Source organism: Cajanus cajan, chromosome 9 (genome assembly GCF_000230855.2).
Source record: "Cajanus cajan strain Asha chromosome 9, NIPB_CcT2T_4, whole genome shotgun sequence".
NCBI lineage: Eukaryota > Viridiplantae > Streptophyta > Magnoliopsida > Fabales > Fabaceae > Cajanus > Cajanus cajan.
In genome coordinates, this window is record NC_138525.1 from 20,584,340 (window position 1) to 20,600,893 (window position 16,554).

Consider the following 16,554-nt stretch of genomic DNA (forward strand, 5'->3'; position numbering starts at 1 on the left):
CCATGTTTTCTGGCTTTCATTCGACAAAATTCCAAAATCGTTAACTTAAGAATGCACTAATGTCTTAAACAATCACAGCACAGTAAGGTGCTTCTTTGATTATGCATTTTAAAGTACAATTTATTTAGGGTAATTCATATTTAGTAAGTTATGACTTGCATCAGTTAGTGATTACCTGATTAGTCATAAATTTTGGTAGAACTTTTTTGATAATATTAAATTGAGTAGATATCTCAACGATTGTATTACTTTTTTCAAACATCTTTGTATACTAAAATAAGAATGGATAGAATTGAAAATACAAGATTGTATATATTCTACTGTGATATAGTTTTTCTGTTTCTTAAAACTGTACGGTGACGAAGTCGTTGCCTTGTTGGGATAATTATATATATGAATACTCTTCCTACTTTAATAACATTTGTTAACTATCCTAATCATATTTATTTTCGCATGCAATTTCAGTCAAAGAAAGGCAATACGAAAATGATAGTAGTAAGTATTGACTTTAAGAGATACGGTACTCTCTAGTTTGCTAATCTTTAGGTATAGACAATTAATTTATAATTTACATATAATTGCACGTGTCTTCACACGTGTAACTTTACTTACATAATTTCTTAAATTCATACGTATATATACGAGTTGCACAGCTACTTGATTAATGTTCTTCATACAAACTTAATTTGGTATTAGTCTTATTATTTATATGAAAGAAATATTTGAAGAACTTTGTAGAAAAGTTTCATGTTGTTGCATGATTGGGAACAATTTGTTAAATTATAAAATTTGCCATAGTTTATATGAAAAATAAGGCGTCACTACAAAATGAATGGCATATTAATAACGAAAAAAATTATTAGACATTATAATTGTTCTTATTAGTATAAATTTCATTTTATTATAAAAAGTAGATACTGTTAGTCTGTTACTATGTATTTTGAATATGATGCTTATAAAATTATTGATAATATATATTAGTTTTTAATACGAATAAAATTTTAAATTTATAAAATGTCTCATGTTATTATTGTATACTTGATATATTTATATTAATAATTTAATTTTTATTTAGAAAAGTTATACCAATAAAGATAAATTGTTCGTATGTGACTAGGTTTATTTCCGGTCCTCTTTAAATTTTCAAACTTTTATTCCCAGTTAAGTTTAAAAAAAAGGCCTCTTTTAATTTATCTTTTAATTTTCGATCTTCTTTAAATTTTCAGTCTTTTAAATTTCAGCTTTTTAAATTCAATGCTTTAGTTTATGCTTTTAGCTTTTGATTCACTACAGTTTACTTTATGCTGTTGGTAGTTACTTTAGGTGTTTATGGATATTCTGGATTTGCACTCTGTTTTGATTTATGTAATGGTTGTTTTTGATTAAGATTGGTGGGAATTTTTTTTTGGATGGTTGTTTAGTTGGAAAATTTGGATGTAGATGTCCTTGTGGGAAGCTAACCTAGATTTAGGTAGCATCAATTTTTTTGAGACTCATTAAACATACTTTTCTTGTTACATGCAAAAACATGGTTTAGGCAATTGATGAGAATTTGAATTTTGAAACAAGTGGATGCACTATTTTGATTGATTAAGATTGTGTGCATTTTGCAAATTTAAGCAAGCATAATATGAATATTAAGTTGTTTGAAATTAGTAACATTGTTAGTGAGTGAGGCTAAACAAAAATTTGATTTTGAGAGTTATCATTATTTTACATTGGTCGATTTCGTTTGAATCTTGTAAAAGTTGTATTTGTGACGCATGAAAATGACTAAGACATTTGTTTTTCATATAATTTTGTCAATAGTTAAATAAGTTAACTCTTGGACATCATATTCCTTAATTAGCCATTTTGAGCCTTAAGGAAAATTTTTCTTTAAAAATGAAAAATTCCAAAGCCTTTAAAAAAAGCCACGAAAATCATCCCTCGCCTTTTTGGTAAGATAACATTTTCATTCAAAGGATTGAGTATAAGTTGGGGGAGTGAGTCCATTTGAGGTTAAGAAGAAGTTAATATAAATCAGTATTATTCCTTAATTGTGATTCCATAATATTTAGTTTTAAAAATAAAATATTTTTTTTGTATATTTATAATTTCTCTTCTTCAACTATCAAATGTAAAGAAAAGGAATTTAATGAATTAAAAAAAAGGGTAAAAGAAGTACGAGAAGTCCATCAAGTTTCCTTATAGTCAGGTCACATATTACAATCCTCTAAAGTTCCTTAGTGAACCATGTTGAACTCATATTTGTGACTTATGAGAGATAAGTACAAAATTGACTTTTTGTGTGATTAAGTGCATAAAATGAGAGAAACACTCACCCCTTCCGGCCCATTGATTGAATTGAGAGTAAACACTTGTGAGGATTAGTGTTCCTTATTCAAAAACAATGAATTGTGAATGAATTTCATCCTTAAAAATGCCTTTTGTTTCATGAATTTAATTATTATGTGGGCACCATTTGTGTAAACATGATAAAGATACTTTTTGATTTTGGCAATTTTCACTGATTGATCGGGAACTATGTTTATGCATTAACATTTTGTTAAAGGATGTTTGTTCCACCATGTACACATACACAGACACACACGTATATATATATATATATATATATATATATATATATATATATATATATATATATATAGTATATACATATTTAAATAGTATAGTCACTAGTACACAATACGCATTTTACGTCAGTTATTTTAGGGGTTTTTACGTCAGAAAAACGTCCGACGTAAAAGCGGGAGTCGTAAATTTACGTCGGGGCACGAAAACCGACGTAAATTTACGTCGGACATGAGAACGTCCGACGTAAAAACTCATAAAAATTTAATAATAAAAAAATCGAATGCAAGCAGAACGGCCCGTTCTGCTTGGAGAACGGCCCGTTCTGCTTGGAGAACTGCCCGTTCTGCTTGGAGAACGGCCGTTCTCCATGGAGAACGGGCCGTTCTGCTTGATAGACCCAACTCCAAATCCGGACGTGGTCACTTCCTTCTCCAGCTTCAAAAACTGGAAATGCAGCACAAAGTTGAACGAGAAAAACTGGAAATGCTACTCATAGAAAAACAAAATAGTGCCCCTAATCTCGAATATGTAAACTTCGTGGTTCCAAGCTGAACGAGAAGCACGGGAGAAGAAATCTAAGTTGTTGAAGAGGAAGAAGGAGAAGCTTGAAATGAATCCCTGAAAAGCAACTCTAAAGGAGAAGAGGAAGAAGGAGATCGACTTCAGCCTTTGCGCGCGGGAGGAGAATTTTTGAAACTACACTGCGCGCACATAATGCACCTTCTTTTAATAACCAGCAGTGGGTTATTTACGTCGGACCCAATAAGGGCCGATGTAAATTTTAATATCTATGTCGGACACAATACGTAGCCGACGTAGATGTTAAAATTTACGTCGGACTCAGTTAGGACCGACGTAAATAATCTGCCAAAATTACGGTACATGCCACCGCGTTTTTATAACGTCAGTGGTGCCGTTTTTCGACGTTATTTAGGTGACGTAAAAACCTCTTTTTGCACTAGTGAGTTAGTTAAGATAGACATTTGTTTGAGGAAAAACAATGTTCTAAGTTGGGGGAGATAATTAGTGTCTTTTTTACCTAAATGATTCAACACTATTTTGACTAGGTTTAAAAGGAAAATTTAATTTTAACCCCAAAAATATTGTAAAAATCAAAAGGATGTGCCAAATAGTTAGTTTTGAATAGTTGTTGATTTTTATGGACTAATGGATCTATTTCTTTGTAGAATTGATGTAGTCTCAAAGTCTTCAAAATTGTGGAAAGCACTCAACCAATTGGATTTCACTCAACAAATTAGAAAAAAAATGAATGGGAGCACCTGTGTAGATTTGGCTCAACATAGCATAAGGGCTGAGCAAATTCGAGTTAATGAGTAAAGAACGTTTTGCTACAGGAAATTCGCCCAACCAAATTAGAAAGGTTGAACAGATTTAGCCTAGAGAACTAAGAAATTTACATTTTAGAAAACGATGAGCAAATTGGAAACCACTCAGTAGATGAAGCTTTTTTCAACATGAAGAATTCAAATTCTGCTCGGCCAAATTTGAAATGACCAAGTAGATTGCTCACTTAAGTGACACTTTTTTTTTACTAGACATATAAAAGGGAGATTGGAGAAAGAAAAGGGAGAGAAAATCAATGATAAGAGATAGAGAGAAATCAAAGAACAAAAGAAAGGAGAAAACTTCAAGACCTCTCGGATGGAAGATCTTGTGTTTTATTTCTTTTATACGTTTTCATTGTAATTGGGGATTACTCTCACTATCATGAGTAGCTAATCTTCTTCCTTATTAGGATTCAATGTAAATCTATCAAACTCTTTTTATAATCTGTTTGATTTATATATATATATATATATATATATATATATATATATATATATAATATCTTGTTATTGAGCATTAGTAATTTTTTTTTAGTTCGTCCTTGGAGTATCTACCGCCGATAGCAGTGACTAATCTTCTCGCTACATTGGAGACACCTCAAAGGGTAGGATAACTGGCCCCAAGAGCGTTAGTGATTTGATTTTATGTTTAATGTTTGAGGTTAATTGATCACCCATATTTTGATTTGAGATTTAGATTTAGATTGAAAAATAATTTATAAATCTAGTTTGAATCAAATCACCAAATAATTCTAAATGCTAAAAATAAATTTAGAGTTATTAATTGATCAAATTCTTAAACTTAATGTAAGAACTCTAATTTGGTAAACTAAGAAACTGGTTATTAAATTAAAATCCATAGAATTTCTAAAGATAAGAAATTAATTTGGAATAATTTTAAAATTTTAATAATACTGAATAATAAGAATTATATGTAAAGAATTTTATAAGTATAAAAAAATGCAATAGATGAAATTCAATTTCAATAATCATTCTCACCATTTTCTCCTTAACTTTATGTTTGTGTTTCTATATATTTGTTTACCTATTAGCTTAATTTTTAATTACGAAACAACAAATTTATATATACAATTATAAATCTTTCTTTCATAAATTTTAGGATAATAAAAATTATAAATATCCCACAAATTTTCATGAAAACTACACTCATACTCAATGACAGATCTACGTACTGGCTTGTGGGGGCAGTTGCCCCCACTAACTTTTCAGTTATTTTTTTATATAATATATATAATATTATATTATCTCTGTTTAAAATCTAAAAATAGAAAAAAATAAAGAAAATTAAAAAAGTTACAAAATAAAATTGAATTTAAGTCTTGTTGCAATTATTTTTGTGTGAGAAGGAAGATTTAAAAAAATATATTTTAATATGTTATAAAAATTGACAACAAATTACATGTTTCAAAAAAAGAAAAAAAGTTGTTATGCATTTAAATTGTAAATCAAGATATAAAAAATTATAAATTAATAATGTATGTATTTTAAGTATAAAAAAAAACATAAGTTGTTATTAACCTCTTTTTGGATATTTTATATATTTTATTTTTACCTTTTCCAATTCTATTCATATTTTGAAGTTCCTCTCTAACTCTAACATATTTTAAAGTGTAGAAGAGTGAAATTGAAGAAAAAAAATCTTCTTCCACCTCTACTCCTTCATGTTTCAATAGCTAAACTATACATTTAAAGTGATCATTGAGGTTAGTGTATTTAAAGTTATTATTTTTTATTTTACTTTATTTAAAGTGATGTGCTTGAAATAATTGAGGAAGATGACATAAGTTTAGCGCAAAAAGGTGAAGCATGCGCTTTATTGAATTCTATGCAAACTTTTGAATTTGTTTTCACCTTGCACTTGATAAAAAATATTTTAGGGATTAATCATGAGTTATCTCAAGCATTGCAAAGAAGTGATCAAGATATTGTAAATGTTATGAATTTAGTTTCAGAGACCAAACAAAGATTACAAGCAATGAGAGATGATGTTGGTCTTCTTTGCTTAATAATGTTTCATCATTTTGTGAAAAACATAACATTGTAGTTCTAAATATAAATGACACTTTTCAAACACAAGGAAGGTCAAGGCGTAGGGTAGAGGAAGTTTCTAATCTACATTATTTTCAAGTTAAATTATTTTTTCAAGTGATTGATCAACAACTTCAAGAGTTAAATAACTATTTCACAGAAGAAAATATTGAGTTGCTTCTTTGTGTAACATGTTTAAATCCAAGAAATTCATTTTCTACATTTGACAAGGAGAAGTTGATTCGTTTTGCTCAGTTTTATTCTTTTGAATTTTCTCCAGTTGAACTTTTAGCATTAAATAACCAACTTGAAAATTATTTCATGGATGTGTATGTTTTGATAGTGCTTTTTCAAAATTAGAAGGGATTGGTGATATTTCTATGAAGCTTGTGGAGATAAGAAAACATGTTGTATTCATTGGTGTATTTGCTTTTAGAGCTAACCTTGATACTACTAGTGACAACTACATCAGTTGAAAGAGTTTTTTCTGCAATGAATATCATAAAGAATCGGATGCGAAATCATATGGGAGATGAAATGTTAAGTGATTGTTTAATTACTTATAGAGAGAGAGATTTTTTATAATATTGAAAATGAGCAAATCATTCAATATTTTCAAATTATGAAAATTCGTAGAGAACAATTATGATATATATTTTTCTTTATAGAAATTTTATTTTATATTTAGACAAATTTATGTATTTAAATATTGCCCCACTATTTAAATTTTTTTGATATATCACTGCTCATACTTAAAATATATTATAGCGGATTTAGTACCGATATCTATTAATTTTGCGTACATTCCTTACACAAGTTTGCGTTATAACATAATAAATTCAATTCAATTACACCAATTTTTAAATAAATTAAACTCAAATAATTTTGTTAAACTGCAAACCAATATGTTTATTTCATTATTCTTTATATATAATCAAAACTTATTAACTATTTCCCATTGAGTTAGTCTATTTTCCATATAAGTCTTAATTGCTACTTCATATCAAATACGAATAAAAAAATAAAAATAATACTATTCGTATTAATGACTTTCTGTGTTTATTACATTGTTAATCGATCAAGATAACATTATGGATATTATTATTAGTATAAGCTTGTTGACAGTACAGATAATACCTTTGTTTGAATTTCCTGTGAATGCCACTGTGCTGAACAAAACAAAACATGAAATTAAACAACAACAAAAAAAGTTATATGGCTGCTAAAGTTTCGACCTAGGACTCAAGTATATATTAATACTAAAACTCAGATGAGATTTGAAAAGGACATGTTAGTAAAGTTGAAGTAAAAAATACGTCACCAACCACAATTTTCAAAGAGTAATGATTGTTGCATTGCATTGAGCAAAAATAACACGGAACATGCACACAGAAACTTACGTAACAGGAGAAAAGTAAATATATGCAGTTTTTTTAAAACTCGGACCGACCCGGCCGGTCGGACCGGAAACCGGTGGTCCAGCCGGTCCGAATTTGAAGTTGGATCGGTTATGCAGTCGACCCGTTTCAAACTGGATTGAACTGGTCAATTTTCCGGTTCAACCGGTGAACTGGTGGGTCAAACCGGTTCAACGACTTTTTTTTTTTATAAATTTTTTTAAGGGACCATAAATCACAAAAATAATAATGAAAATTGAATCTCTTAATGAAAAAGTAAGGAGTCTTATTAAATATAACAATGACTACTTGTTCTAATATATTTGTTTGCAATATATACAACTTAAATAACTTTTATAGTATATTATTAATTTTAAATTATATATTTAATAATTCAATATCTATGTAAATATTACATATATTATTTTGTGATATTAATTGCAAGCATATTATATATGTACATAATATTTATATTTTTAATTTGTATTAATATACCGTTTAACATGTAATTTTTTTATGTATTTTTTTACAAAATAAAAATAAAAATAATTTTAAATAAGATAGAAAAATTTAAATTTAAAATAAGATATGAATTTATTAAAATTTATAAGTATAAATATATTTAATATAAATATTTTTTAATAAAAATAAATAAAAATCAAGTCATACGGTTCAATCAGTGACCCACTGGTTCAACCTTTGCCCCACTGACCCAATACCTTAACCGTTTCGTTGCGGTTTTTAAAACTATGAATAAATGTATATGAAAAAGCAATCATGGCAATGATAAGATCATAAGAATTGTTATACATCTATGTGTAAAGGACGTAAAATAGTTGCAAAGAGACAGAACTCATGAACGCATACTCATTCAAGGATGACAATTACTTCCTCAAATTTACATAATAATAAACATATTATTTCATACACTCTTTTAAATACATTTTATTTTAATTAAAATTTATTAAAATTTACAAAATTCAATGGATTTCATTGTTGAAATTACACCTAGACTATTAATATCACCAAAATAAAATATATAAAAAAATGTAATTTTTATTTTAAATGTGTTTGATAAAATTAATTTATAAGTTAAATAAAAATTTATAAACTAGCTTAAAGTTATAAACCATAAGTCAGGAACAAAAAGATAGAAAATTATAAATTAACTTATTAAATTGAAAGTGTTTGATAATATTAATTAATGAATTAACTCGTTAATATTAAATGTCATTTTTTTTAGTTTAATAAGAAAAATGGGAGACTAATACGTAAATGAAATAATTTTCAAATTAAAAAGTAAAAACATTTTTAAAGTAAGTTAATAATAATAAAAAGGAAAGAAAAAAAGAGTTAATAGCTTATAAATTATAAGTTACTTTAATATTAATTTATGAAAATAAGCTATAAGTAAAAAAGTAAGCTCACATATATAGTAAACAAACTTATTTTGGTCAAATAAATTTATAAGTTCGCTAAATATCTTGTCAAACATCTTAATTGATTTTGTAAGAATGTGTGTCCTATTTTACAAATTTTATATTAAATAATTCGGTGTAGAACATACAAAAATGTATAAGAAATTCAAAATCAATAATAATAGTACAATAAAATAGAGCATATTAGTAAAAAAATTCACATCATATTAAATTGATTTTATTAAGAAAGAGTGGACTATTTCGTTAGCAAGACTCCTTTTAATTTTTAACTTTTCCCCAACAAGAGAGGCTGCTTCAATCACATATCAACATTTGGTCATTTTGCTTTTATTCATAAATAATGCCCTCAAACTTGAACTCCAATCAATAAACAAAAAAAGTAGCATACTTCAAACGTGGAATTAACTTATATAATTCCATAACGCAATCATTGAGTGTTTGTCTGCGACAAATGTATTGAACAGACATGACGTCTTAACAAATTACACTTTAGTACGTAGTTTGAAAGGAGAGAAAAGCCATATAAATTAATGTCATTTTGCATCAACGACGTTGGGAATAAATAATTAATCCATGTCAAATTGTCAATAATTTTACTCTCCTAATTGCCGTACGTTCTTGATTCTTCGAATTTCAACAATTTGTTTAATCCACAAGCAAGACGAATAACAACACAACACATGACTAAAATGTGTAATAATTAATGATTGTTTATAAACTCATCATTCTTATCTTGCTCTTCAAGTCTAAGTTTTTAAAATTGGTCGTATATTCGGTCGTCGCATGCCTCTTTGCATATTCTTCCATTCAAGCTCACGAAAAGCAAGAAACGTGTATGTGGAAGATAAGCATTTGGTTGCTAATTGCTATCACTTCGTTATACAAGTCTCTTTCCAATCTTGAAAACTTAACATTATTTGCTTATGCACTCCATTCATATAGTAATATGACAAATTAACTTGCTTTAAGCAAGTGATGTGTGTTCTTCTAACTCATTTTCATTTCTTTTAAGAAAATTCATTTGTATTTTTCTTAATTTCGTTGGAAAAAGGAGAAAAGAACAAATAGAATGTCTTTATCTCCATAATTGATCTACATGATAATATTAATTAAAAATTGCTTTGAACAATATTCCAATATAATTAGGTACACATATTGACCACTTCCACTTTACCATGTACCAACTCTTATTTTACTATCTTTTTATATTAAAATACATAGATGTTTGTGCCAAGACTGCTGGAAAAATTAAGGTGGAACTACTGTTTTAGACCTAGGTTAGGATGCATATGAATTCAAAATGAAGACCATAGACATTCATGTTTGAACTTGGAATTTGGAATGCTTGTTAATTTAGCAGGTATATTGAACCTATTAAGCTATGGTTGTGTTATTCGATTAATACATGCATATAAATTTATTGAATTTGAATAAAAGTTGTTGGTTCTACTTGTAATTAATTATATACAATTCACTGATATACTTAAAAAAAAAATATGAACACATTTCCAAGTTTCATTATTTGCTTTTAATAAAAAAAACCATTTTAGTTTGATAGAATTTTTCGTTGTCTTTTGAGTCAACATGATATATATTCTTATTTAACTGATCAATTTAATGACACATTCAAATAAGGACAAAACTTTTATAGCATTGTTTTATAATTAAAATTGAAATTTCACCTCGATAAAGTGTAATAAAAGATTTAATTAAATATTAATATGAATTATTAAGGTACGAATCTAATTACTAATTGAAAAACATTACTAATATTTATATTTAAGATTTGTCCTTAAAATAATTAAATTCGTTAATATTTATATTCAAAAAAAAAAAACAAAATCACGATATATATATATATATATATATTTGAAATGTTACTTATAAAATAATTACCTCAGTGACGCATTAGTCATATACATATACTACCCAAAAAATTACCCAATTGGTTTTTTTGTTTGTTGAAATCATGATAAGAAAAAATGCTAACTAAAATACATGAGATAATTTAATTTGATCACAATGAACAACATGTGTTTATCATGAGCCTAATTTGAGTTTTGTTGATCCGCTACATAGGCCCAAATGGGAATGTTCTCCAGGTCGTATGGCTGGGCTTGGTGCCGAAAATGGACAGAGACCATCGCAAAATTGATTGGTTAATGATATATACACCTCCATTTTTTTATACATACACTTCCTTATTTTAAAAAAAATATTAAATTCCTAAATTATTCTTAATATTATTTGGAATAAAAAAAAATTATTTTAGAAAGTATTTTTCAAAGGTTGATGATATATACACCTCCTTTTTCCTATAAGTACACCTCCTTTTCAAAAAAAATAATTAAAATTTTAAAATATTTTTAATTTTTTGCTTTTTTTTTAATTTTACATTCACAACATTTAATTTAATACTTTTTTTTACAGATCTTTCTTTTTTCTTTTTTTTTCTTTTTTCAATTTTTACATGCACCCCGTTATCTTTCCTTCACCCCACCTATTTTGGTAGCATGTAAAAATTGAAAGAGAAAAAAAAAAGTGTGTGAAGAAAAAGAAAAAAGTAGAAAATTGAAAGTTAAAGATATAAAATTAAAAAATATATATAATATTTTATAATTTTTTTAAAAAAATAAAGAAGGTGTACTTATAAAAAAAACAGGAGGTGTATATATCATGAGCCTTTCGAAAAGAACTTTCCGTCAGAATAATTACATAAAGTATTTTCCAGAATACTTAAATTACTATTCCAGAAATAACTTTTCGTCAAAATAATTATGAAAAATACTTTCCGTAACACTAGAATTACTATTCATTTGTTACCATAATTCCGGAAAGAACTTTTCGCAATAGTAATTTTAGTATTACAGAAAGTACTTTCCAGAATTATTTCGACGGAAAGTTATTTCTGAAATAGTAATTTTAGTATTCCGGAAAGAACTTTCCATAATTATGTACAAATACACCTAAAAAAAAAAAAAATTTCAGGATAATTTTTTTTTATTTCAAATGATATTAAGGATAATTTAGAAATTTAATATTTTTTTTTCTAAAAAAAAGGTATATGTATAAAAAAATGGAAGTGTATATATCATCAGCCAAATTGATTTCCTATGAACTCAGAGCTGGTACCTTGGACGAGACTTTTGTGGCCCAAATCAAAATAAATCATACCAATCATATAAAAAATAATATATATACAATAATGAAACATTATGATATTACATATGATTTAATAAGGTTAAAATATTGCTTCAAAAAAAAAATAAGGTTAAAATATTAAATTAAATTTCTAAGGCTAAAAAATTCCAATTTCAAAAAAATCTGGAATCTCTAAATTAAATTTTAAATTCCCACCTCTTAAAATTAAACCTATATTTCAATGACAACGTTCAATTATTATATATTTATACCATAAAATTTTCTATTGCAACAATATGAATGCCTAAAATTCTATTGTTATATTAATAAAAATTTTACTTTAAATTTTTTTAAAAATTTGGAATTAAAAGCCAGGACGTTACATTCACCGATATATTAGGTTGAATAAAAATGAGTCGAGAATTTATTTTTATTTCATCTAAAACTTTGATTGAGTAATTCATTTAAAGTTAAATTTGATCTGATCAATAATTAAAATATATGAAATATTATTTTTGAAATATAGTATTGGTAAGGATATCTACTGACATCACCTAAAATTAGATTTATTCGAAATCTTGATTATATTAAAATTATTATTTCAAATTATTTTTTTTAATCAAATTTAAAATTCTAATTCAAGATCTAGAGATTTGAGAATTAAAACTTAGAGATTTAAAAATTAACAATAACACTAAAATAAAAAATATATGAGATGAAATCGAATCAACTATTTTAATATAATATATCATTATAAATATTATGTATAGTTAAATTATAGAATAAAAAAATAAAATTAATTATATTCAAATATGTTTTACAATATATATTTTAAAATAAATAATCATTATAAATATAATATCACGTTACATAAAATACCTAAATTATATTCTTTGCAAAAACACAGTGATTTATATAAAACTGTTTGGAGTTTAAGGAAGATGTCAAAATATAATAAAAAAAGTACCTAAATCTTACCCAGTAAATCTCTCAAAATAAGAAGTTAAGATGATGTACAAACTATGCAAACCCTACACCATTCTTATATCATCCTTAATGTAGTATTGGAATTCCAACTTTAACCCCAAAAAATCAAAACTATAGTTATTTATAATTAAATTATAGTTATATATTTTTTAGTGTATATATTATGTATTTTTTCCATTGCGAAATTTGTGGAGGAAATAGAAAGTTTTCTTTTATGTTCTGTTTGAATTACAAGTGAATTAGAGAATAGTAAAACAGAAATTTTTTTTTATGAAAGATAGAAATGAAAAAAAAAGTGATATTTGAATGAATAGAAATTGAGAGAAAAAAGTATAATAATTTTTTCTCCACTCATTATATAAAAAATATATTTATATTAATTGAAAATATAATTCTTTACTTTATTATTTTCTTCTTAACTCTATATTGTTTATTAAATTTAAAAATAAATTATCAAAAAATTACTCATTTTTTCAAAGTTAAAAAAAAAATCTCTAAATCATAACAAATAAAGAAAGATTTCCAAATTAATGAAAATTTTCAATTCTTTCTGTTCCTTTATGCAGTCTCTACTAACCAGAGAAGTAAAAAATATCATAGAATCTCTGAATTCAGTCCATTTCTGGATCCAAACTAACAAGTATTAGCAAAGAGAAGTTAGGATGAAATGAATGAAAAATCGCAGACAGCAATGAACATGAACTCAGAGGCAAAAGGATTAGAAGGTTCGCTGCAGCATATGGTTGAAGTTCACCACCACAAATCCCTCCTCCTTGCCCACAACACGGGTCTCTCTTCCCTCTCTCCCCCTTCCTTCAAAATCCAATCTTGCGTCGCTAACGCCAACTTTGTCCACGTGGGTATGCAGAGAAAGCGAAGAAGGACGCGATTAGGAAGGTGGAGCGCGTTTCTGATCTCTTGGTGGAAGCCGTGAATGGTGGGGTCCAAGACTCCTTCATCAACCAGAAGCGAATTGAGCTCGAAACTCGAACCCTAGCTGCCACCATTACCAGGTTCATCAAGCAAACCGATCAGTGGCTCGCTGCCACTCATGCCCTCAACACTGCTCTCAAGGTATTCTTATCGTTTCTCCTTTTTAGTATTCATCAACGTCTTGTTGAATTTGCTAAATTTTTCATATTTGAGAGCCCTATTTTATAATTTTGTTCTTTCCATTGTAATTTGAAAATTGTGATCATGGTTTTAAATTGCTGATCACTAGGGTCGGCCATGGGAGTGGGGGTTAGTATGCATTGCTGATGTCGTTATTGTAATTTTGATGTATAAAAAAAATGCTGTCTTGGTCATAATTGAGGTTTCTTTGCGGTTTTTAATACTGTAGAAAATTGTGAATGAATGTGGTTGATTTAGTTGTAATTCCAGAGACTCCAAAAACTTTGATGTTGTGGTGGTAATTGCGGTTATTGACTGCTTTTTGAAACCTTGTTTGTAATGTATTTATTGTTATTGAGTTGTGCATTGGGCATAGTTATGGATAATTTGTGTGGATTAGAAGGGATATGTAACAAGACAACAACCTTGGTTGTGATTAGTTGTAAATGATTTTGGAGAATTTTATTTGTAAATGATTGTTGTTGTTGTTGTCTGATTGCAAATTAGGAAGTTAAGGAGTGTGATTGACATGCCTGCTCTTGAATTTATTGGGCATGGTTTTAAATTACAGTTGTGGTTGTAGTTTCGTTGCGTTTCTTGATATCGCTGAAATAGTAGAAAATTGCAACTAATGGCTGCAACTGCGGGCGCCATGCAGTTTTGAAGACCCCAAAAACCTTAGTGCTGCAATTGCAATTGCGGTTGCCGACCATTTTTTTAAACCTTGTTGTTGAGCTAGTAAATTAAACTTCGACTGTGACATTTATTCTTGCCATATGGTAGACGATTGATGGCATGCCATTTTTTAGTTTCTCTTTTGGCACTTTCTGGCTTATGAAAAGCTTTAGAGGTTTGGTTCTGTGGTTTGGGATATCACTGTAATTTTAAGGCTAGTGCAGGAGTTTAATTCTGGAAATAGGCATCCATCATGTTGTAGAGTAACCATGGGATAAATGGTTTAGTAACTAGAATACTTTATTTTGAAAGACTCTTTGTGCACAATTATATGATTGAGTATAAAGATGGAGTTGGAGGAGATGTTTAATATCTAATGTCTTGTTAAATTTGGCTTATATTACAATAATCTATTATTCTATACTATATATTGTGTATTTTTCTTTGGAGGCAATTGTCAAATACAAGCCATCTAAAGGTTGATCTGTGCTTAACTTATTATTTAGTTATTTGCTTTTAATCAAATATGGTCAACTTATTATAATCTGTCATCTCAACTCATAGGAAATTGGAGACTTTGAGAACTGGATGAAGATCATGGAATATGATTGTAAAAGTATCACAACAGCTATACAGAATATCCACCAAGATTGATATGACAAGTTTTCAAGCATGTCACCATGTAATTCTAAATTTTAATCCCTTTTCATTCATATTTCTACTGTAGGCATAATACCCAATATCATGTATTAGTTCATTAGATAACCATTTGTCTTTTTTATTTTTATTTTTTTCATTTATTTGATTTATTAGATAACCATTTCACTTTGTTTTCAATGAAGTTATTGGTTTGGAGAAGCAACAATTGATTGTTATCCTTATGTTGAATAACTTATATTTTGTTATTATCAAGTTTCATGCATGTTTAATTTGAAAGACTATTTCACTATTCACTAAATGAGAGTAGAAAGCATTAAAAGGAAAACAAATGCTTTGTCTTTGTGCTCTTATCTTAAAGTCTGATGTATTTGCATATTGGATATGGCACACTGTTAAAGTTTTAGCAATACCTATACAACAATATCATATACAATGTATTTGATGAGCTAAACTTGCAAACAATATTCAAAGTCTCCAACATTTCAGAACATACAAATATGAAGACAATCAATGAAACTTAATCAACATGCAAATAATTTAACCAGAGACAATGATGTGCAGAATATAACACATAACTAAACACATAAATCATAAGTGATATAACAATTTGCAATAACAGTGATAACAGAACAGATTTGCAGAAAATGATTTGAATTTGTGGATGTGTTCAAGGGTCACGATCTGGATTCCCATAAATTGCTGAATTTGCAGATAACACTTGTGTATCTCATCTGTATTTATGATAAAGTATATATTACTTAATGATGAAATTATTTTAATGATGACAACTTCCCTAGATAGTCTAATATGAAAATCTCAGGTAAATTATGTTAGTCAATGAGCCCAAAAGCACTCCAACAAATACTTGTGGCTGATGATTCGTGGTCTTGCACACTTGCACATGATAGGAAGTTGACCCAAATTTCCCTCCCTAGAGTCAACCTTGTTAAACTTTATGAACCAACCAAAACGAAATGACTACAAAGTGAGAACTGGACTTGTTTAACATGTATCAACTTCGTGTGATATGTGTAAGAAATTATGTGACATGCTTTTGCTCATCTTGTGCAAGAGGGTTTGACTTATCCTGTTTGAGATAACTTCCACACTGTTCTGGAGTCTAGTAAGATGAAATTCGGTTACCCTTTTTGATAAACTTTTCAAAGAATC

General features: G+C 27.7%; 1 protein-coding gene across 1 annotated transcript; it reads left to right on the forward strand.

Annotated features, from left to right (window-relative positions):
* Positions 1 to 13,492: 13,492 nt before the first annotated feature.
* BLOS1 (GCN5L1 family protein) lies at positions 13,493 to 15,632 on the forward strand. The gene is made up of 3 exons (XM_020354481.3): positions 13,493 to 13,724; positions 13,805 to 14,010; positions 15,289 to 15,632. The coding sequence occupies exons 1-3, from the start codon at positions 13,604 to 13,606 to the stop codon at positions 15,376 to 15,378; spliced, it is 417 nt and encodes a 138-aa protein (XP_020210070.1). The 5' UTR covers positions 13,493 to 13,603; the 3' UTR covers positions 15,379 to 15,632.
* The last annotated feature ends 922 nt before the right edge of the window (positions 15,633 to 16,554 follow it).